At 36.0% G+C, this 23839-nt stretch overlaps 1 protein-coding gene across 1 annotated transcript; it reads right to left on the bottom strand.

Annotated features, from left to right (window-relative positions):
* Positions 1–3896: 3896 nt before the first annotated feature.
* Positions 3897–5061, bottom strand: LOC113227489. The gene has a single exon (XM_026460428.1). The coding sequence runs from the start codon at positions 5037–5039 to the stop codon at positions 3897–3899; it is 1143 nt and encodes a 380-aa protein (XP_026316213.1). The 5' UTR covers positions 5040–5061.
* Between the last annotated feature and the right edge of the window lie 18778 nt (positions 5062–23839).

Raw genomic sequence — 23839 nt, 5'->3', positions numbered from 1 at the left:
GTTTTGAATGAAGGCCAATAGGCAGGGTGCCACTATCTCTTAATTTTCAGTTTAATATCTGTAGATATAACAGAGTACATCTAAATAATAATAACGCAACACATAGTCCCGCACTAGGTAATCCCTGTATCGTGGGTGCAATGGACACACACATAGACAACGACAAATTACACTCAAACTTACGAGAGCAATAAATGTAGGCCACGCCGGGAGTAATATGTGTATTGACACATTACTCCGGGCGTGGGAATCGAACCCAGGACCTCTACGTGGCAGTCCAGCATGGTAACCGTTCGGCCGAGGAGGCAGTAATAATAGTATATTGGATTTAAAATATTACCAAAATACACAATTTAGGCACAAAAATACACAATTAAGAAAAAGCAGCTCAAAATACGTAACATTTGAAAAATTCTCGACTGCATGAGCTGTTTATTTTATATGTTATTTTCGATGTGTCTCATCCAAAGATCTTATACATAAAAAAAGACAGATGTGTTACTAACGTCCTAATAGTGAAGATTAGAAAGTCAGTCAATTTACCGATCTTGCAATCAATCTGCGTCAAGCGAAGAGACGGATTCGACATGTGTAAAATTGCGCCATTTTAAGAAAAATATGCACTAAACGTTAAAGTAAACATATTTACCAGACGCCAATTCGAAAAAATATTACATTATTTTTGTGTTTATTTAAATAAATAACAGTAGCTAATTGTAGATAGAGATAGAAAATCACTCCTGTAGCGAGTGCGATAAGAACGCATGAACTCCAAGGCTCAACTCACACAGACGCAGAGTTGATGCGTCGCGTCGCGTCCTGTTTTTCAACAAGACTAGCTAATGCAAACCGTCGTCGCGCGCGACGACTCTTGCTTTAGCACGCCCAGATCACAGTGTTGTCGGCGTCAGACGCGTCACTACCACGGAGACGCGCGATCCCGTATTTGCATAACACAAATATGTACCTTAATAATGGGAAAATAGAGATGAATATGCTATAGGCGAAATATATGACGCGTCGCGACGCTTCGACTCTGCGCCAGTGTGAGTGGAACCTTAGATTATAAGTGCAGGTACGTGCATTGCAGGCAGCAAATTTATTAATTTTGACTGTATTGTAGTCTGGAAAATTTATATAGTTTTGTAACGTACATGTTTATGCTACCTTACATTATACAATCATTTCTTGTTTGTATATGAAAAAACTGAGGATTGCGGGTTGCAATGTCGGAAAACAATGACTGAAAAAAGGTGTGAGTATGGTAATGACAGTTGTATAGGGGAGAGTGGAAAAAAATACATGGTGTGCTGACCCCACCTTGAAGAGAGAAAAATAATATTTTTTTTATTTGATTTGATCACAAGACTAAAGAATGTTAATGTTTAATAAATAGCGAAAGACAATTTATTACATTTAATTTATTACCTTAGAAATAACATTGTCCAAGGTAGAAGATTGTATTTAACTTATAAATATTTACGCGTTTATTAATAACAAAATAAATTTGTTTTCCTTTTTCATTGTATGCATGTCCATTCTGTTCAATAAAATCATAATCATCTATGTCCCGTCAATGCAAATGACGCGCGATTTTTTGAAAAAGCTTATATAAGGTGCGCGACAGATTTCAAACGTCGATTACTATGAACGTAACATATCTTGGGTATAAGATCTTTGGTCTAATTGTAAACTTTTTTCTGTCACTACATCGTGTTAAGTTGTGAAAATTAAAAATAGTAATATTTCTTTCTTAATTAACTCCAACAGAGATTTTTATGGATTTCGGTTACCATATATTATAATGTAAAATAATTGTTGTCTTGTGGTGTTCAAAAAAATATTTTTAATAGGACGCCGCTACAAATTCACGTCGTCGTCTTTATTTAATTTGCTTCTGTTGCCGAACGGTTAACCGTGCTGGACTGCCACAGAGGTCATGGGTTTGATACCCGGACCGGGAGAAATATTTATATGGCCTTTTACTCCATACTCACGTATGGGGATGTAATTTGTGGCTCCCGTGATACAGGGTTTCCCTAGTACGGGAACACTATAAGTGTGTGCGTTCTTAATACACACTCTTTCTGCTTATTACATAAACATGTTACCAAAAAGGAATTAAGTCATCTAAATGAGAATTTAAGTCCAAATGTAACTTCTTTGCCTTTATATCTGTAGCAAGTAAGCATAGATTGAAGTAACCGCTGACGAACTTGCCTAAATTCTTCTCAAGGTAATGTTTCTAAAAGTTTTTCAATAAGATCCGGCTAAAGGTAAATAGGGCTGTAACAAGTTCAATTCTACCAAAGAGGAAGCGCATAATAGAGTTCTATCTTAATTTTGTGAGACCGAAACCGAATCACATGTTTTGTAAAGTACGTAAATAATTTGGGTTCGTAGGTACCTGGAAATTTTGCTTATTCAGTGCTCTGAGTAGCTCTACCATGGGAACGGGCATTTACAGTTTTTCTTTTTTGACAAGCTATTTTTAAAGTTTCAAACATTCTCAATTTTACATAATGTATCGAAAATGACTTAAATTTTTGTCCTCAACTAGTCGACAAGGGTACAATTTTTCGCACTTATTAGAAAACGTAAGTAGAATAGTAAAACAAATCAGTAATAAAAAACACAATTAGGATACGGTAAAGTACTTGTGCATTAGAGACACAACGTTGTTAGTAAAAAAGTTAGACTCGTTAACTAAACTTGGAAAGGCTAAAATAGAAAAGAACCGATTTCGGTTTTTGTGCCAAACTTTGCATAAACCGAAACCGAAGTTTTAATCATAACCTCTAGAGTACAAAAGGGGCCGTGAAGATCAAGGGAGGAGGTAATTATTTGTGTAAATGTGAAAACTTGAGGAGTAAGACTTAACCCTTGTCGATTAGCGTTTGCGAAGTTCAACGATTGCTATATTCCAGTGTTGGTGGTTTCAGAGACGGTTTCTGAGGTGAAATAACCAATATAGACTATTATTATGGATAAGAATAGATGATGGTGTATTCCGTTTTTAACACCCGACGCAAAAAGAGGGTTATAAGTTTCAAGCCTTTGTACAGACAAACAAAGGCCCTGTAATCTCGTCCTCCGTTCGACGTCCTTCCGGAGCGATTGCTGTCAAATAAGCAATACTCGATGAAATTAAAAGATGTATGATGCGAATGAAGCTTCATACTTGATATTGTCCAATGTGCCTGTAATTTCACATTTTTCTCGACGAATGGTTAGCTTACAGGTGATAATTTTATTGATTTTTAATCGACTTCAAAAAAGGAGGTTGTCAATTCGACTGTGTATTTTTTGTAAGTATGTTACGCGATAACTCCGGTATTTGTGAACCGATTTTCATGCTTCTGTTTTTGTTGGAAAGGGGGTAATTCCATTTTGAAGAAAATTATCCACCTCTAAGGGAGGCTGTTCACGTATGAAGATTAAATTTTACTTAAGGAGCCATTATTTTAATGGTTGATTTTGCTATTTCTCCAATTCAAGGCGTTTTTCTCTCAATATACGTTTCTTATTATCTCCAATGTCAAGTCCTCTGTAGTGGCGAATTTAAGGATATTTCAATAAAACTTAGCAAATAGACTACTTATTAATATTAATTTTATTTTATCTATTGTTTTTATTTTTAATTATTAATATTTATTAAATAGAGAAGTAATTCCACGTCCTTTTGAGGTCGGTTTTTTTAGTACTCTGTACTGAGATTATTTGGAGACAGTTTGGTATCGGATGTTTTGAAATTTTAATTTAAGTTTGGCTTTAAATCAGGTTATACCTAATCTCAGTTTAAAAATCTAAACTTCCTGCAAGGTAGTAGAAAAATCTTAGTAAATACGTTAATGTAAGCCTCTATGTGCTGGAAAACAATAAACATAATAATAACATTACTTTATGAAATAAATTACACCTAAAATGAAACTTACAAATGAAGTGATAATATTACTAGCAGCATTACAATACCTTCCCTTACAAACACAAACATGATGTCTTGCAAACAACGATTGATCTCGTGAAAAAGGCACAAGAGAAGCGTGAAGACTGTAGACACAAGCATCTCTTTCGCTCTTACCAAGTTTCTTTTCCAGTCTTCTATATAGTTGAGTAGTGGGATGATCAAAATATCTTCTTCTAAATCTGTTGCCATCGGGTGGCCATTGCCTACAGCCTCTTTGTGTGTAGAAATTACCAATATCTAGGAATCTCTTAAAGCAACCACCTGAATACGAACCATAGAGTTTAGTTTCCAAGCCTTGATCAGTGTATTGGTACAATTTAAATTTATCGTATTCTTTAGGCCATTTTACTTTCTTGCCGTGGCTTACTGATGGATTATCGTAGCAAGTTGTTCGTAATAATCCGACCAACGATCGATATTCGTTATTGTTAAATAAGTCATGACAAAAAGAATTTTCAGAATGGCCAGTGTTTGTTCCACACCTATAACACTGTCCTTTCCTAGTACCATTCAAAATTACAAAATTATCAGGCAGTTGATGTTTTGTATTTTGATCCAAGGTTATGTTAGAACTCTGATTCTGATAAGCAGCAGTTGCTTGTATCGTTACTGTAGTAACCTTTTCTGTGGTAGTAATAGCAGTAGAAGGTATTTTAAAAACTTGTTTTTCGAAATCAATAATGATCTCGTTTGTTTTATTATAATTGTCTTCATCTTTATCATCATCACTATAATCGTAATCATTATCATCTTCTTTCCATGACGATAGAACCACGTCAGGAGGTTGTGGAGATGATAACTTCATTTTTCTCCAAATTAAGTCAGGTATTTTTCCTTTACGATCTATTGTAGGTGGCTGAGTTAATAAACACATTGTTCTATCTTTAATTATCTTTTTCGCGAATATATTTCGATTTGCACGCCTGCCAATTTGCAGGGGTGTATTGAATATATTTTTATAGTCTTTTTTAATTTTATTTTTAAACATTTTGATTCCCGGTACTTCTTCTTGAAGTGAGTTGTAAATATTATCAACATCTATTGGTTCAACATAATCAAACATTTTAGGCATATAAATGTACGTATTTTTGGATCGGGAAAGTAAGGAATTATTACTCTTGTGTAATATATTGATAAAAAATAATAAATACAATGTAACAAAACGATGAAACTCCATTATCTTGTAAAGTTGTATTATAAAACACTTCACCTTTAGATTAGTGATTGCTGCTAGCTTGAGGTTATAAAGGGATAATATCTTGCAATGTTAGTTAATGGTATTGATGATAATATGTAGACTGGAGCAACTTTTGACTGCTTAGAAGTAATATATAATCATTGGTGTATTTTTTTTTGTATATTTGGCTTCTGTCCCACTGAGGACAAAAGGTCTAGTAAATTTATGACGTTTGCTATCATGTTGACATACTAGACTTGGGGAAAAGCGTTACATTTCTATACTATCGTTCCAGTTACAAAAAATCACAGTGACAAATCATCGTGGTTTTGTCACACGTATCACTTATACCACGATATTTAAAGTTTAATTATATTTGAAAAACTGATCCGCTATAACCTTCGCAGTTTTACAGGCTTGTCACATTATTGGCTAATAAGAACATGCGGCGTGTTTATAATTGCTCTGGGTCCATTTTGTACAATTTTTTTATTTGTTTTTGTACAATATTTACTTCTTGTTTGATAATTAGAATTTAAAATAAAAACGAACTACAATTAATAGCGTAATCATCAATCTCTACAGAACGGAGATCGCGCATGATTTTGTTCGTAAAATAGGTTGTACGTCGTGATTGACAGTGAGTGACAGAGACAGTGGAACGGAGGTACAACCTATGTGATTCTGGAATGTCGTTCCTACGTGCAGCTTGTAGGACTTTTTTTATTATTCAGGTCACAAAACTGGATACAATTCAGGTATAAACTATTGTAAAAATATTTCATTTATGTAGAGACACGATAAGAATGTATCCTACTTGATGTGAACACAACATGCAAAACAGGCCAAGTTAAATAACTGAATAAACATCAAATTATAAAAAAAGTGACAGTAACTCTAAATTTCAAGTATTTTAAGAAAACTCAACAAAGTCTGTCGCATAGTTGAATAACAGACACTTTCTAATTGTGTTCCTAGCCGAGACCATGAGAACCAGAGAAAATGTCGAAATCGAAATGCATACCATTGTAAGAAGAGCATATGCGATACAGGGGACAGACTTGTTAACTTATGTCTCAGACTGATATTTGCGATTTAAAGCTCTGAGTGGCACTGCAACTGTTATGAACAGGCGTGTAGCTTACCATCAGGCACACGACTCGTTCGTACCGTCACTTGATATTATAAAAAAATACGTAAAAAGTCACGGTGATACTATTTGACGACTGATCACTGTGATTTCTTTCATTGTGACGCATTTGTGACGTTATTTACCTCTGACCTCTATGATATACTTTTTGTCGTTTGAAAATAGGCTTTATTAATGAGATTTTAATCAGCTACATCAGTAAGGTATAAGATTACCTCTCATCAGTGATAAGGATTTATGAGGCGATAGGTTCTGATGCAATACATTACATCTTGGGGTGGTATTGCTAAAACTTCATTACTAATAATTGAGAGAGCCTTAAGTTCTAAAGTTTTCTACCTTCCGCCCTTTCCTTTACCCCACTGACCTTCTGTATAAGTCGTGTAAGGTACTAAATGTAAAGCAATTATTTATTAAGTTCACGGTTCTCAAACAGCACATTGCACTCCCACATAGTACTGTAAACACTAACAAACGACGGAAAGATATTGTCTGCCCCAAAATTGTATCATCAAAAATGTGTTTATTTTCAGATTTTTTTTGTTTATTGGGCCATTTTAGTACAATAAATTAAACGCCAAACAGGCCATATATCATTTTTGTAACATAAAGGTTAAGAAATTCTCCAAGAATTCCTTCAAAATATATTCTACGATGATACAGAGAATTTATTAATTATCCCAACATAAATGTTGTCTAATTTAAGCGTGTAGGTCATTGTTGGTAGGTATATTATTTGCATTTTATTGTTTAATTATTTTTTCGTTTATAATTTAATCATATTGTTTTTAGAATTAAGTTATATTAGGATTCTCCTAGTTCAGGTATATGTGTTATATTTTACATTTATTCGCATAATTAGTCTTTAGTTATTCATGTGTACAATAAGTTATTCAATAAACTATTTTATTATTCATTATTTTAATATGTGTTGGGAACTCCATACGTCCTCGAACAGTTTACTGAATCTTTTTGTCACGATATATTTAATCCCCATTATCATCATCAACCTACTATACATCCCATTACTGGATACGGGTCACCTTTAAAGGCCAGAATTAGGTTATAGACACGTTCGTAATGGTAATCATTTGCAGGTTGCGGACTTAGTGTGAGTTTTGTCTTATAGTATCGATGCCACAAACTGTAATGTTTGCCATTATGGTGTAAGGATTTGCCAATCGTAAGGTATAGGTCGGAGCATAGGGATTCTAAATATTAACTTCTTTTGTCAACATCAAAACAACTTATTTCCTTAATATATAATAAACCTCTCTTATTTCATTCTCACTTCACATTCACTACGCAGTGAAGCCTTTAGAACACTGTCAATTTTGATCTGACAATGTTTTTCGTGGCTGTCTACTCCCAGTGATGCCTTTTACGATACTCTTCATATGTCCAAACCACTTAACATACCCTTTTCTATTTTTATGACCACATCCTCTTTCAAAGCACTTCGTTCACGGATCACAGTATTCTTCACTTTGTCACATAGCTGAACATTACATATTTTTCTGAGTGATCTCATTTCTACTAATATAAATTTGTGCATCTCGAGGAGCGAATTCGTAATATCCTTGTAAAATCATCGTTTCAACGCATTAACTTACAAATAAATGGACGACGTGTCTAATACAAAAACCACGAAAAAAATGTCCCCAGTCAACCTATTTAAACGTAATGACATGTAAAGGAATATGAAAAAGCTAAAACGTTGAATTTAAATTGTAATGTCATCGCAGTACTATCTAATTTTGCTTGCTTCGCTGTCAGTCGAACAAACGAAGACTAAAGCGTGAATAACGCTCTGTATACGATTTTAACGCCCTAATAGTGTCGGACACTTTTTAGCGACCCGACGTCCATATAATTGTAAGTCAATGTTTCAACGCGTCATATTTTTGTCGCTAATGTCAAGTCTATTAAAACGCATTTTTTCTCGCAAATATATGTATAAATAATCTGTATTTCTATCCTTACGTTAGTCCTACAAATTTACTGTTTGTGTGGATTGGCGAGAATCCAGATTTTGGATTGTATCAGAGCGTTGCAGTGAATCACCGAATAAAATGCTGTGCAGGCGTTTATAGATAAGATATTAAGGTGCTGTCGAGAAAACAATCATGAAGTGAAATTATGTTATAGGCTCAGTCTCCGTGGCATTACGCTTATAATCTCTTGCCGCTATAATGAGGAGGTCTCCCAAGTTGCAACAATTTAGGAAAGAAACTTTACTAAATTGGTTTTGGTCTAAATGTTGATAATGCCACCGGAGCAACTTGTTTCGTAATTTATTACTCGTAGTACAGGTAAGCTTCCAAGTTTAAGTACAGGCAATTAAATGAGATAATAAGATGGGGATTGTCTGCTACATATTACTTACTTGAATAGCATTGTCTGAAAAAGTTTATCTGAAACTTTTCAAACTCCACAAACGTAGTCTTTTCGACTTTATCAATTCTAAATGCAGCTTCAGTACAAACGTGACGTTGGCAAGCACCCAGGAATACTCTACACTACAGTGAGATACTGATTTATTGTAAGTTTAGTGTACCTAGTTATATCTACATAGTATGATGTGTTGAAATAGGCTAGTGTGCTGATTTGCGAGTGGTGAGTGCAGGATCCTACTCGTGCTATCTGAGACCCTCTAGATCCTCAAGTGTGCTAATTTTTGTTGAAATCACTAGTCATTGTAATTCCGTTGTGAGTTCACAGAGGTTATATTACAATTATAATAATATATGTTATTCTGTTAAGATGTAGTTGCAGTGGCAGTTGGGTCTCAATATAGTGTCAGTGGAATGGCCGTAAGCGCCCAGTTACACGAGGACAAATTTTCGCGCGGCCGCCGCGCGGCGACCGCCCTCTTACCATGCCTTTGTGTACATTAAAGGCGAATCTGAATTCTGTTTACTAGGCAACAACATTTAAATTCCTGTGAATAATACAACCGCGCACGTAGACCAAATTCAAGCCTGTCTCGCCAGCGTGCCCGAGACGCTCATTTATGTTAAAACGTAAACGTTAAATAAATAGAGCGTATTTTGCCATGAGAGACTCACGCAGTCGGGGTGAGCGCGTGTTGAATAAATGCGCCCTAACGATATTCATTAACTCAATCACTAACGATCGATGTTATCTTACTAAAATAAAACTACCATTGAAATTACTCCGCATATCTTTTTTTTATTTCGTTTAATCAACAATTTGGTCTGCAAATTAAATGTATTTTTAAGTCAAGTGTGTTTTTTATGACTATGCCATCTACTCGTTATTGTAGAGCAGAATACCAAAAAGTTTCAATGGCAGTTGAATGGTTATTTTTTTATAATACAAACTGGCGAGACGAACAAGTCGTGCGCCTGGTGATAAGCGGTACACTTGTTCATAAGAAGTTGCAGTACCACTTAAAGCTTTATATCACAAAGATCTGAGGGGTACTGCCACTACGTCCGACACCCGAAAAGATAATTTGACAAGTTCCATGTGCTGTAGTGGTGAAGAAGAAGTGGGAAGTAACAATAACGAAATACTTGTCTTTGTTTACACCACGTCATTGCTCTGCTCCCCGCTTTAGTGGAAATAGACCTTATTTCCCCTCTAATAACGTTATCAATGATAGCGTTCATTCACACGGCCAGTTAATAAAGGTGAATAATAGTTTTTGTTCGTTTTTCTCATTTGGTATACAGGCAGTGGTGTGAATAGAGGAGCGCTTGTTGCGGACTGATAATAACTCATCGATTGTTCGCGGAATGGGAGGGAAACTCATAAATATCAGGTAGGTTTCACCTATAGGCGATATACCATTGCATGAGAGTTTGGTACAGATCCTGCGTTGTTAACATAGCGAAATGGTGACAAGATTAGGCCCTGCGCAGACGACAGACTATCCGTGACGCATTTTTTAGTCTGTGAAAATAGAACCTATGCAATTATATGCAGTAACGCACACGACGCGCAAAAAGTCCGGCGCACAAAAAATCCGTGTAATTCGGGCAGACCGCACCGCGCCGCTCCGCACAAAAAGTGTGTGAAAAACATTGAACGTTTGCTTCAACGCGCGCTAACGCAGACGGCGCACACTTTAGTCGGCAATCTGCATTTGCTAGGGGTGGACGTAACGCATGCGATCTATTATCATGGCGCCAGAGGTCGATGTAACTATGTTAATTCAAGAAATACAAAACAGACCAGCAATTTATGATACTTCTAAGGCAGAATATCATGATAGACATTTAAAAAGAAAAATGTGGGAAGAAGTGTGCTGTAATGTTTATTCCGCTCCTGTTTGGACATGTTTGATCTCTTCTTCACTTCGCGATCTCTGCACGATTTCCATAGCGTCTACGTCCCTACAGCTCTGCCGACAAAATGAGCGAAGATGTGCGTCGTGTGCGTTGAGTCTGTGAAAAATCCGCGACCGACTTTTTGCGCGCCATGCAGACTTTGTGCGCCGCAGACTCGATCGCACAAAAAGTGTGCCGTCTGCGCAGGGCTTTAAGCGAAATTTTTAACGTTCTAGCGGTCGCGCGCGGTCTCAAAGACCGCAGCAACCTTGTTTTAGTCATTTTACAAAAACTATAAGCAATAAACGGTTGCGCGATCGTGATATCCTCGAGGTTGTGGTGACATTGACAGTGACATTCGTCGCAAGCACAACATGTGTTTTTATTTGTGTTTGCGTCGTCGTGTTCCAGAAAAATTTATGGACTGAAATTGAAACCTGGCTGAGTATTTCATGTTATATATCATAATTTCATGCTGTATTACTTACAAAATTGTATTATTTTATGTAATAATAGGGGTTTAAATATGAAATTGCCGATTTATTTTACTGGCCACTTTAAATTAAAATTAAACCTGTATGGTGTCCGATTTCAGAGTGAAACGTTTTTCACACGAAAAGTAAAACATGCTTAACTTAAAAACATGATATTTGATTGTTCGACTTTCAATTGTTTTTACATTCAGCTTTTAACGTGAAGACAGATACAGCGAAAATCTGAGTACCTAATTTTCGAATACGAATTTCCACATGGAGTTAACGTAGCAGAAACGGTCAATGCTGTATTTGGAGAGGATACGGCATACGCAAATACGGCAAACGCCGGCAATACGGCAAATTACGACTTGAAGAAAGAACCACGAGGAAGACCAGTCACAAATGTAAATAACGTTGAATTGAAGGTAATGATGAAAACCGATCCGTATCAAACTACCACGAAACGTCATGGTTTAATGTTAGCATACCCACAATATGACATATGGCGTTTGAATAATGCAATTCGACTGTTTTTTTTCACATATATGTTACGCGATAACTCATGATTTGTGAACAGATTTTGATGATTCTTTTTTTGTTGGAAAAAACCAGGGTGGCAAACTAGGTAACAGGACTAATAAATAAAATCATGCGTGTGGTGGTCAGCTACACGCATGTCCATAACAGTTGCAGTGCCACCGGGCTTTAAATCACAAAGATCTCTGCCACTGCGCCGGTCAGTCTGAGACATGAGTTAACAAGTCTCATGTGCCTGTAATTTCATGAATGGCAGTACTCCCCTGGACGATCTAAGGTCCTCTATTGCAACGGTTGGGGACCTTTTTCTGTTCGTTTTTATCACGATGTTTTCCTTGGATCTTAGCGAGAGATAATGCTACCATACATTCACAAATATACTTAGGTTAGTAGAGAAGCAATCGCTCTCCCACTGGGCTACCACCATTCTCAGTGTCACCGTTCGGCTAGGGCCCATTGAAAACCAGCCTACTCTTGGTTGTGACTTTAGTCGAATGGGATTACATATAGTATTATGTAACTTGTTTAAATGTTGTTACGCTGTTTTTTTGTGTTATTTCTGTTTTTTTATGAGTCTTTTTTGTGCCTTTTTATATTGTAGCGTTGTAATAAATGGTTTCTATTCTATTCAATTTTATTCTTAGTATGTAACAATAGACCATTATTATTATTTTATTTTTCTATGATGGCATTTTGTATATAAAACGGCGGCCTTAGATAAACCATGGTAATAAGAAATTACAAAAGAACTTCCACATATAAAAATCTCTTAAATCGATTGGTTTACCAGATATTTGACATCGAAATTAGTTGCCACTTTGAAAAAGAAGACCAAGATCAAAAGGTAAAGTTTTTTTTTATTTTGCATAAAAATGTCGAGACCATAAACTTACTAGATTAAAATGTTCAATTTTACTGAGTTCTTTTATATTATTTTTTTGTTTAAAGTAAATAATTTTAAAGATCACTGAAACGCGCTTTGTAATAATGAATTATATTTTCAAAACTATTTTAAATTCTATTTATTTATTTATAATTTACGATATACTTTATTTTATTTACCCTAAACGTTTCGGAGACATTGCAACGTCCATGGTCTCGAAGGGACTGAAGAGGCGGGTGTCAGCATCTTCTAGCCGTGCGAGTTTTTCTAACTCCATCACCACCACCAGGTATCCACCATTTTCGTTATATTCGATATGAGTTATTTTTTAAATAAAAATACCAGTAGGGGAGGGTGTAGAGGGTGGTAGAGATTTGCTCGGCTAGCTGGTGCCCCCTTACTACGTCCAGGAATCAAACGACGAAATTTGGTGAAGAAGACTTGGTTTATTGTACAACAGCTTCCAATAGGTTTTTAATACAAGCGTGTTCATTTAAAGGGATTCGTTCCGTTGGATGCGAGCGCGGCGCATAATCCGCAACAAGTCCCGGTGGGTGCAAATCTAACAAAAAGGCACTCACCCAGGTGTTCTCGTAACCTGTTCCGAAAGATGAGCGCGAGTTTGAGATGCTTTCTTAGTAATGAGGATAACCGTAGAAATGCAATCGTTGAATCGATCAATAATAACTTAAGTAGAAGAATAGATCAGATCAATTTTATAGAAAATCTTAACACCGCGATTCAGAATTGGAGTTTTCTATGCCAATGTTATTTAGCGGTAAACTTCGGAACCATTGTTACAAGTGTTGCTAAAGTTATTGTGTTACAGTACTATTTTGCACAAAGGTAATTAGAATGAAAATGAACCTTACGTGTATGGCGAGTAGTCGTTATCCAAAAATGTGTCAGCTAGATCACAAAAAAAATTGTTTTTTTTACCTCTGCACAAAGACAACGACGAGCAATAATACATAGAGCGTTAATTGGCGCTATCATTGTATAGGCGTTCGTACGATTACTGTTGTTTCTCCTATGGTGAAACATTCCATAAAGGAGTACACCTTAGTCTGAGCCAAGTACTGAGTCTCATGCGATCGCCAAGGTAATGCGGTGTACACTGCACAGCAACACCCGTGAATTCCTTTGAATAGTCATGTACCAGACAAATCACACCAATAACCTGGTCTCTGATTGGGGAATTTCCTGTACTACGAGTACTAGAGCAACGGAATTCACTCTGGGGCACTTCCCAGAACACCCAGACTAGAACCAGCTTAGAAAATTCATTTTTCCCAAATTGCTCCTACCGGTAATCGAACACAGGACCTCGGTATTCAGTGCCCACACTACAATCCAGTAGGCCACAGAGGTAAACAATGGTTTTCAATGGGATCTAGCCGAACTGTGACACTGAGAATGGTGGTAGCCCAGTGGGAGAGCGATTGCTTCTCTACTAACCTAAGTATATTTGTGAATGTATGGTAGCACTATCTCTCGCTAACATCCAAGGAAAACATCGTGATAAAAACGAACAGAAAAAGGTCCCCAACCGTTGCAATAGAGGTCCTTAGTTCGTCCAGGGAAGTACTGCCATTGATGAAATTACAGGCACATGAGACTTGTTAACTTACGTCTCAGACTGACCGGCGCAGTGGCAGAGATCTTTGTGATTTAAAGCCCGGTGGCGCTGCAACTGTTATGGACATGCGTGTAGCTGACCACCACATGCATGATTTTATTTATTAGTCCTGTTACCTAGTTTGCCACTCTGGTTTTTTCCAACAAAAAAAGAATCATCAAAATCTGTTCACAAATCATGAGTTATCGCGTAACATATATATGGAAAAAAACAGTCGAATTGCGAACCTTTTTCTGAAGTCGTTTAAAAAAAAGGCGCTGTAAATTTTTTTTGTCGCTAAATAATTTAAAACATCGCTTTTGTTGTTAACCTTCCAGTGGTCGCACCCTTGCGCCGAACATAAGCAGTCGCGTGCGATCTGTGAGACCGCAAATTTACGCGTTCAGTTTGAAAAGACAAAATGAATACTTTCATGACGTTGTGTACATAATAAAAAAAGTCTTTTATCTAGGTATATAAATGAAAATAAAAAACCATTATTTACTTCCTTTTTATAAATTTGTACTTATTAATTAAATTTTTATTGCATTGATATTCAATTATTTTTTGTGAAATTACTCCACTAGTTTGATGTAATTATTAATACAAAGATCGAACACTCAAAAAAAGTTCCTTCGATCCGGCCGGATTCGAACCGACGTCTTCTTGCATACCGTGCCAGACGCTATACCAACTAAGCCCCGGAACGAACCAACGGATCTCACGAATTTTTCTATGTGCTTTCGTCCTGTCTTTGTATTTGGTTTTTCAACGACTTTTTAGTCGTAGCGCCATCTATGAGAAATCTATGAAAGATTTATCAACCCGGTTAATAATACAATTTTTGTGCTGTTCGCCACCTTATTGTAATCACAGAAATGTCTTTTTTGGGAGTATAATATCATTGGAAATGTTCCTCGTTTTCGTAGAGGCTCGGTCGCGTCACGCGTCTGATAAATTATTCCGGATTTTCATGAATTAAATACAAGTATTGCATCTGCGTATATGCGAACGTGTGAAGACATATTTAAAATTATATATGTTAATTTCGGCTCGTAATAATAGCTTTTTCATATTCTCAAAAGTTTATTATCTTTGCAAAATATGGATTGGATACGTAGTCATAAAACTGGCGAGAATTTAACGACTCGGTACGTTGTAGCCGTATGCATAGGATGTTTTTAAAAGTAATTATATCGAATAATTATTCGATATAATATTGAGTATATTGAATGTTACGGTGTTTTACTATCATACTATTCTATTATTTTTGTGAAATTATTCCGCTAGTTTGTAATTTATATTTGTATTATCAATACAAAAATCGAACACAAAGAAAAATTCCTTCCGTTCACCTGGATTCGAACCAGCGACCTCGTCATACCGCGGCTAACGCTCTCCCAACTGAGCTGCGGAACGAACTAGAACCCCTTACCAATTTTTCTATGACCTTGTTACAGATCTTTGTTTTCCTGACCCCCACTAATGGATTGATAACAAATAAAATGACATATCATATTTCAGTCACAGCCAGAGCATGCAAACCGGTTAACCGAAAAAACCGAATAACCGTCCATTTTGGAACTCAGTTTTCAGCTAAGGAAAAACCGGACTATTCGGGATTTTCGGTTTTGTCTTCAAACTATTAAAACGTAAGTTTGCAACTCATAATATCATTGTATCCTAATGTAATGATGTAATGATAAACAAGCGTTAATTAAATGCTAGGAATTGGGTGCCTAAGTACAGGACAACGACAGCGTACTCGAGACGGAGACGGGTAACTTTTGGGACAGCGAGGGGTGAGCGAGGTGCGTGAGGGAGGTGCGCGAGCAGTATAGCAACAAATCCGAGTCACCTATGCTTTTGGCAGGGTTTTTCAATTGAATCCCAGGCGGCTAGTTGGTATTCAGCAGAATTATCCCATGGGTGGCAAAAGTACTCTATACACGACCGGATGTGTGCTTGCTACAGCTTTCTTGAAGCAACTGTTCCAGTGGGAAGCAACACCTCACCTTGGAAAGGATGTCAAGCTTCGTGGTTGCATTTTTGGCCATGAATTCTATGCATCTGCCGAAGTTCAGACTGGATAACAGGTTCATTTCAAGATAGCCGACCATCGGCAGGTCGGCTATCGGTGTGTATTTAATTGCTTGTCTCTAAAATATGTATTTTAGGGTATTTGTATTGTTGTTGATTTTTTTGTTATAATTCGAGACGTTATTGATCACATTAGATGCAAATTCTATTAAAAATAATTTACAAAACACTAACTTGATGTTTTTTAGTTTACTGACACTTTTAAACAATTATTTGAGTCACAATAGAAAAATATCCGAAAAAACCCGGGTAACCAGTTAACCGAGAGTTAATAACCTATAAAACCGGTTTTCAAAATCACTTGGTTTTTGCATGCCCTTATCACAGCTTTATTTTTTATATCGACACCAGATGTATCAATTATTATAAGGGGCAAATCACGATTTTAAAAACACCATTTCATGCTTACACTATGCTCGACGGTTTACACATAAAATATTAGTAACCTAAGGCACAACTAAACACCTTCTTTTAATATTTTTTATTGTAAAGGACTTGCTATATTTTAAACCACTCGGCATTCCTAAATTTTAATAATACCAATGGATAGAGCGGAAACTCCTGAATCCAATGATACATCTAACTCATTTTCGACAAAATGTCCCTTACGTTAATTGATACTTCTGGTATTGATTGATATCTGACAATTAGAACGAGCATAGAGACATTTCCTCCCTACTTACATTTCTTCAATAAGACGGCACAGCGGGTGCACTGTGCGCTTACTGCGGAGTAGAACTGGCGTAGTTGGAGGAGCTGTCTCTGTAGGTGCATGATGACTTGAAGAAGGTGTGGAATAATGTAATGACTGAGATACGAGGGCAGAAAACTGACGGGAAGGCAGCAACTCGTCGCCAATTAATAATGGATTGATAATAAATAAAATTACACTTGTAAAGAAGGGTGGTTCTTTCTTCCGTTGGATGAGGTTACAAAACAAGCCAAGTGAAACTCCAAATTGTTGTTTGTTCAAAAGATTTTTATTTTCACCTTGTAATGTCGCCAATACAATTTCACCCTATATGCGGAAGGTTCAGGCAGTTGTTCCCAGAAGGGACTCGACTCCTGGAAACCGTTCCGCGAGATGAGGTTTTTCACCCTGTCACCCTATATGAGCGTACGAAATGTCAGAATATCCGGGTAGCAGTTCCCAAGAAGGGACTCAACTCCTGGTTGCCTTACTGAGCTCTCTGTATTCTCAGATTTCTCTTCACATTAAAAACATTGTGTTCGAGTTTCAGAAATAAAAGCCAAATGGGTCAATGTCATCTAGCGGATTCTTAGGGAACTAAAAGTGAATAATCTGGCCATCTATTACATAAAGTAGGTTTGTTACCCACTTGATTTTTATGTCACAGCCTTACCTACAACTGGTCATACGTAAGTATTTTTTACTGCATTGTATTAGATCCCCAAATATTACTCATCTACAAAGTAATTTCATTGTGAAGTGTGCGATATAGTTTAACCTACTTCAAATCGCCGTTTTTAGGACGGCCTGTTTATACTTTTAACAGTGACATGTCGATGTCGTTTTAATATGAAGACGGCGGCGACGTGACGATCGTAAAACTTTAAACGATTTTGAACATACACTTATGAAGATAGATGTGTGAAATCAAACGTAAGTGAGCTGTAAAGGCGTTGATGTGACTTTTAGTATTAATGTCTTTAATATTCGGTACGTAATGCCATTTGAAGTTTAAAAATATGGTAATTGTTAAGTGTTCTATTTGTACGCCTCTACATGTTATATTATATATTATATTTTTAGTGGTTGTAGCTTCTTGTGAATATGTTCGTACATGTAGTACTGCTATTTCTATTTCTATTTCTATCACTAAGCAAGTAATGTGATCATTATTGCGTTCCGGCTTTGAATAGTAAGGGTACTGGTAAAATTACAGGCACGTGGGACTTTTCAAGTTATGTCTTACGGTGACGAGAGCAGAGGCAGTGCCTCTCAGATATTTGTGATTTAAAACTTTGATTTGCACTACAACTATTATGGGCAGGCATGTCTTTTACCACCGGGCAAGTCGTGCGACTTGGTATCGTAAATAAATTCTACGATATCTCCAGTGGCGAGTATACTTACCAGGTGAAGCCTGAAAAGGCAGACTTGCACTTTCAGGCAGATTGCTAAGGCTTTTATCATTCTCCGACATAGTTTCAAGCATTGTTTTATTTTAAATGTTTGTGTTGAAGAATAAATTATTTTTATTTAATTTATTTATTTTTATAGCAACACCGATTTCACGTATTTCTAAGGTTTGCCAAAGAGCGAGGGAGCAGCATTTGAGATGGTAAAAAGATGGAACCGTTCCGAAACACCATCACTGTAGTTCCAAACCTCGTATAACATACGTAGGTACAAAAACCGCCAAGCTAAAATGGGAGTGAGCTGGTCATATCTATCGTATGCACCCAGAGAGATGGACATGTATTGCCACTCAGTGGATACCACAAGATGGCCACCGCGGCACGACGAGGCGGAGGTGGTGGGAGGCGTGAGAGATATGGAAGTCCAAGAGAAAGGTTTTGGCCTAACAGAAAAAATAGTAAGTTGAATTAGTTTACACATTAAATTATTTAGGTGTACTCATAGCATCGACTATATAACCAGAAATAGAGACGAAATGTCAGTTAATTTGTTTGAAAACAATTCTGTCATATCATTACGGTGACAACTGCGCTCCGATTGAGCAGCCCGAATTCGAAACAATTGACGGCTGTCGTCAATTATTTCACTTCAAATCGACCAGTTTAACTCGAGCTTTGCTACAATAGACGACAATTGAAAAATTACATATTTAATATTTAATTGCCGATGAAATGGGATTCCGTTTGTTTTATAATTGAATGTTTTGTTGTTTTTCCCACACCACCGAATCGAACAACCCCCCCATAGTTAGAGATATTATCTTTATTTATTACAGAATATTTTTAGAATACACGGAGACGTACACACAGGTCAGTTGTTGGCGCTGTACTATTTCAGCTTTCTAATTTGTGATTTCAGTGCAAACGAGAGTTGATATTTAAAAGTGACATAAGGCACATTTGCCTGATGAGTTACCAGGGATGGATGGACCCCATTTCGTCTCTATTTCTGGTTATATACTAGAAAAAAAGGGGTGTGTGTGCCCCATCGGCGACCACATAGTCACTTCACATCAGGTGATAAGGAGGTCAAATATGCCTTGTCCACAACTAACGCATTAGCATTTTGGTGACATTCGAGATATTAACACCTAAAGTTTTTTTTTTAATGTCGATTGCGCTGATTTTGCTGATTAATAAAACTGAAACTAAATAAGATATAAAAAAATCGCCTATAGAGGGTTGTTGATCTCTTTTTGCTGGTTAAAACCCAATTTTGCTAAAAATGTCCATTACGTTAATTATAATAAAGAGGGTGGAAATGCGCACTTATTTTTTTGTAAAAGTTAGTTAACCTCTCTAAAACGGCCATGTTACTAAAATTTGGTACATCAAAGTCATCGTTATACCAATTACTTAACTTACTTACTCGGTTCTCCCGGAAAAGTCACAACAAAGTAGTTTAGGAGTAGAGCTCCTTGTGAAAGAGTTCGTATGTACCTTACCTATTTCTGCCGCCAAGCGATAATGTCAGCATTACTGGGTTCCGGTTTTGAAGGTTCCTGTAACTAAGGACGCTAAGGGTCCTGGTGAAATTACAGACACGTGGAACTTGTCAATTTATGTCTCAGAGTGACAAGCGCAGTGCCCATTAGATCTATCTTTGCGACTTAAAGCTGCGAGTGGCGATGCAATTCTGCCTTCCTTATCATGACTGACGTAATCGATATTTTAAGTGAAATTGAGTTGTTAACATATTTGATATCAGAGAAACTAGACAACCTCCTCTAATCGGTGTTTTAATATAAATATCTTATTTAGTTTCAGTTTCACTGTTAATCAAAATCAGCGTAATTGACATTTTTTTTAGATAACAAGAAAAGGAGATCCGCCAAAATGACCCCAGGCCCGGCGCCAAAAAAATTAAACTCAGTTTTTAGAGTAAAAATAGCAATAATATTATATAGTTTCGGTATTGCTAAATTCACATGCTAACATAGTTTTTTTGCCTGTTGAATTTTCATAGGCGCTTTATGAAAAATTCTATTTATTAAAAAAGCGTCGTCCTTTTTAGTTCATTAACATTGTAATAAATAATTATGGCATATAAGCATGTATATCAATCATATTATATAAACATATTTCATTTGCAGTTATATTTTTATTTAGAAAAAAAAATAGTATAAACTTCACATAAATAAATAGAAGAATCAAGTCAAATGTTTTGGTTTTAGCTTTTTGTTTATATAATGTATTATATAATGATAAATATATCAACATTCGCATAAAGGTACAACAACAAATACGTTCAAACAAATAATTTATAAAAAGTATATTTGTATTGTTATATTATCGCTTTACGCGACTTTACTTAATGGCCGCATGACCTTCAAGCAATCGGCAAAGAAAGGATGAACACGCACGGATGAACGCACCTGTGACGTGAGGGCACAACTGGATACATCTTATTGTCTCGCTCACATATAATGCTTTAGAGGGAGAAACACGCAGACGCCCGCTTTGCTTTGGCGTGCTCTGCTCACGCGCAGTCCTACGCTAACGTTTGTTGTGTTGTGTACTGTGAACTGTGCGATACCTTACCTTGATCTTTATTTTACTTTGTTTAACCCTCCCGGACTTTTGATTTTCTTGTGAAATGGCAGACGTTTGTATTTTGTGTACACGATCATTACGGCAACGTCGTAGACATTTCATTGTTTACAGTACAGTACATACATGCTTATGCGCCATAATGACTAATTACAAGATTAATGAACTAAAAATTACGACATTTCTCTAAAAAATTTAATTTTACAAAGAGCCCCTATTAAAATTCAACGGGCAAAAAGACAACGTTAGCATGTGAATTTAGCAATACCGAAACTATATAATATTTTTGCTGTTTTTACTCTAAAAATTGAGTTACATTATTTTGGCGCCGGGCCTGGGGTAATTTTGTATGGGATTTGGCGGATCTCCTTTCAGGTGCCAATATCTCGAAATTTACTCAATTGAAAATACATTAGTTATGACGTTATGACAAGGATGACATGGGCAGAGTTGTAATGGATAAATCACTTACCACTAGGCGCACTACTTGTTCGTCCCGTCATTTGTAGGGCTAGCATAACAGAGCGCGACTTACGTAAGAGTGACATACGAGCTCGAAATATTGCTATTCTCTATGCGAAAATAGCAGTATTCCGCGCTTATATCGTTCTCGCACAAGTCGCACACTGTTGTGCTTACCCTATTGGTTAATACCAATATAATTATTAAAAAACAAATAAGAGAGGTAAAGAAAAGTCTTTAGTTTGAAATTCCGTTTTATTTTATTTCCTTGATTTATTACATTATTTCCCTAAAATCACTTTTGGTTTAATGCACAATTGTTACACCATAATACGTACATTATTGCGTCGATACTCGCGTAAAGGTACCTTATGGCGGAATATAAAGGGCGATAAATTCTTGCACTAAATGAACGCGTGTCAAGTACTCCAAAAGTAACCATAAAGCACCTTTACCCGCGTACTGCCACATTTAAACAAGTTAACAATTTACATAAAGGTCTAGTTGCACTTGCGGCAGCGGCGTGACAACTTGAAACGCGCGAACCGCCTTTACTTTTCAAATTTTTAACTTAAACTATTCTCTTACAAACTTGTTACTTAAAAAGATGGATTGGTTTGGTATATTGAAAATTTATTTTAACTGGCAGTTAGTTCTTTAGCATATAATATTTTATTTTAATTGTTGAAAGTGTTATTTCAAGGCTTGATGAGTCGTTGCCGCAAGTGTATAGGAATTTAAAAGACATTTATTTATAATTTTTTTGATGAGACAAACCAAAATTCAATTACAATAATTTCCATTATATAAAAAACAAGTACAGACTTTTCCAAGTCATAATTAAATTCAGGAAAATATTATAAGTAAGCGTAATATGGAACGGAGAAGGTTTTTATAATAATTTTTAGCTGAAAAATTTACAGGATTAATACAGCTGCGTACCATATCTTCTTTATTTACTTATCAAGCATGTCGAAAATCAAATTGCTATAGTTCTCAGAATATTGTTTGGGTTGATGAATATTATCAGCTAGAACGGCTTAGCTACCGTGTTTCAATTAGGGTTATAAACTTTACAACTCCAGTTTTATTTTAATTTAACAGTGTAAATGATGTTACCATTGCATGTATGTATGTAAACACTTTATTGTACCACGATGTTAATTACAAATATGAATAAATTTTATAATGCTACTTATAAATTTCTGTATCATTTCAGACTGTTTCAAACTTAAAAGTACCAATATTGGCTATTTACAGGAACGGATGGCATATAAGTCACCGAATGAAAAAAGTGTTTTGTTCTATTTTTCACCAAAGGTATATAAGTTGAATCGGTTCACATAATAATTTGAGAACTATAAACGATCATTGTTAGTTACAGACCACGTATGAGTTTTGTTTTACCGTTAGTTTAGTGAATAACCACGAGAGTTATAATATCTATATTGCTATGAAATGCACTGACCTACCGAAAGGACGAAGAGAGAAAAAACAAAAATCAAATTATTTTATTAAAATTTACATAGTTACCTATTGATTCTAATAACAATTTTATTGACTAGTAATAATTTTGTTTACACATGTAACATGTAATATTACTGTTTAAATTTAATCATTTCAATGCACCATCATAAATTAATCGGAATTTGAAAAACATAGTTCAAGTTCTGGAAGAAATAACAGGCATGATTTGTTCGGAGTTAACGAGGTTTATAATACTTGTTTGAATTACAATACAAATGCGACCGTTGATTTTTGTGTCTAACAATAACCAGTCAGCCTTAAATAATACGTTTACCTTTTTTTTCAAACATAATACAACGAACAATGCGATGTCCTGAAAATTGCTGAAATCATTGTCAATTCCTTAGACCACAGTCATTAAACATTTTGTACAGATTTTTACTCAGAAATAATAAACAAATTTAAGTGAGTTGCTATGTTTGATATAATAAAAATATTGTTCTTTTAAAAGATCGACTACGCTGACCTTTCAGTAGATCCTTAAGGTACATTATACCTTTTCAATAAATTATAGGTATTTATGAAAACAGTACGTGTTCGGTAACAGACAAGGAATTGCAATATGTAGAGACTAAATGTAAATGAAATATTACTTAGCGCTAGTTTTGTTTTAGTAAGTTTATTGAGAACTGAACCAAGCACTATACAATAAACACGGCAATATTATTTCGAACAGTGAATTTCGTAACTAAAATAATAAATAAATAAAATTAATTTGACAGAATATTTGAATAATTTTATATTTATCATAGCTTCCACGCTAGGCAAGCCGGAATCATAGTATAATAAAACAAGTATGGTAACTCCATACAAGCGTAGCAGCGTGTCTTGTGTGTTTGCGCACCCGCCACGAGCCGTGTACGGATGAACACATTCACAAATCTCGCGATGTATTCGCGTTGCATAACGCTGGTTGTCTCACTCGCCTTTTATC

This window comes from Hyposmocoma kahamanoa, unplaced genomic scaffold (assembly GCF_003589595.1).
Source record: "Hyposmocoma kahamanoa isolate Upper Pololo Valley unplaced genomic scaffold, ASM358959v1 210, whole genome shotgun sequence".
NCBI lineage: Eukaryota > Metazoa > Arthropoda > Insecta > Lepidoptera > Cosmopterigidae > Hyposmocoma > Hyposmocoma kahamanoa.
This window is presented reverse-complemented; position numbering and strand designations above follow the sequence as displayed.

What these genes read in the sequence shown, in the direction of transcription:
- LOC113227489 (XM_026460428.1), bottom strand. Translation starts at nt 5,039, where the DNA reads ATGCCTAAAATGTTTGATTATGTTGAACCAATAGATGTTGATAATATT.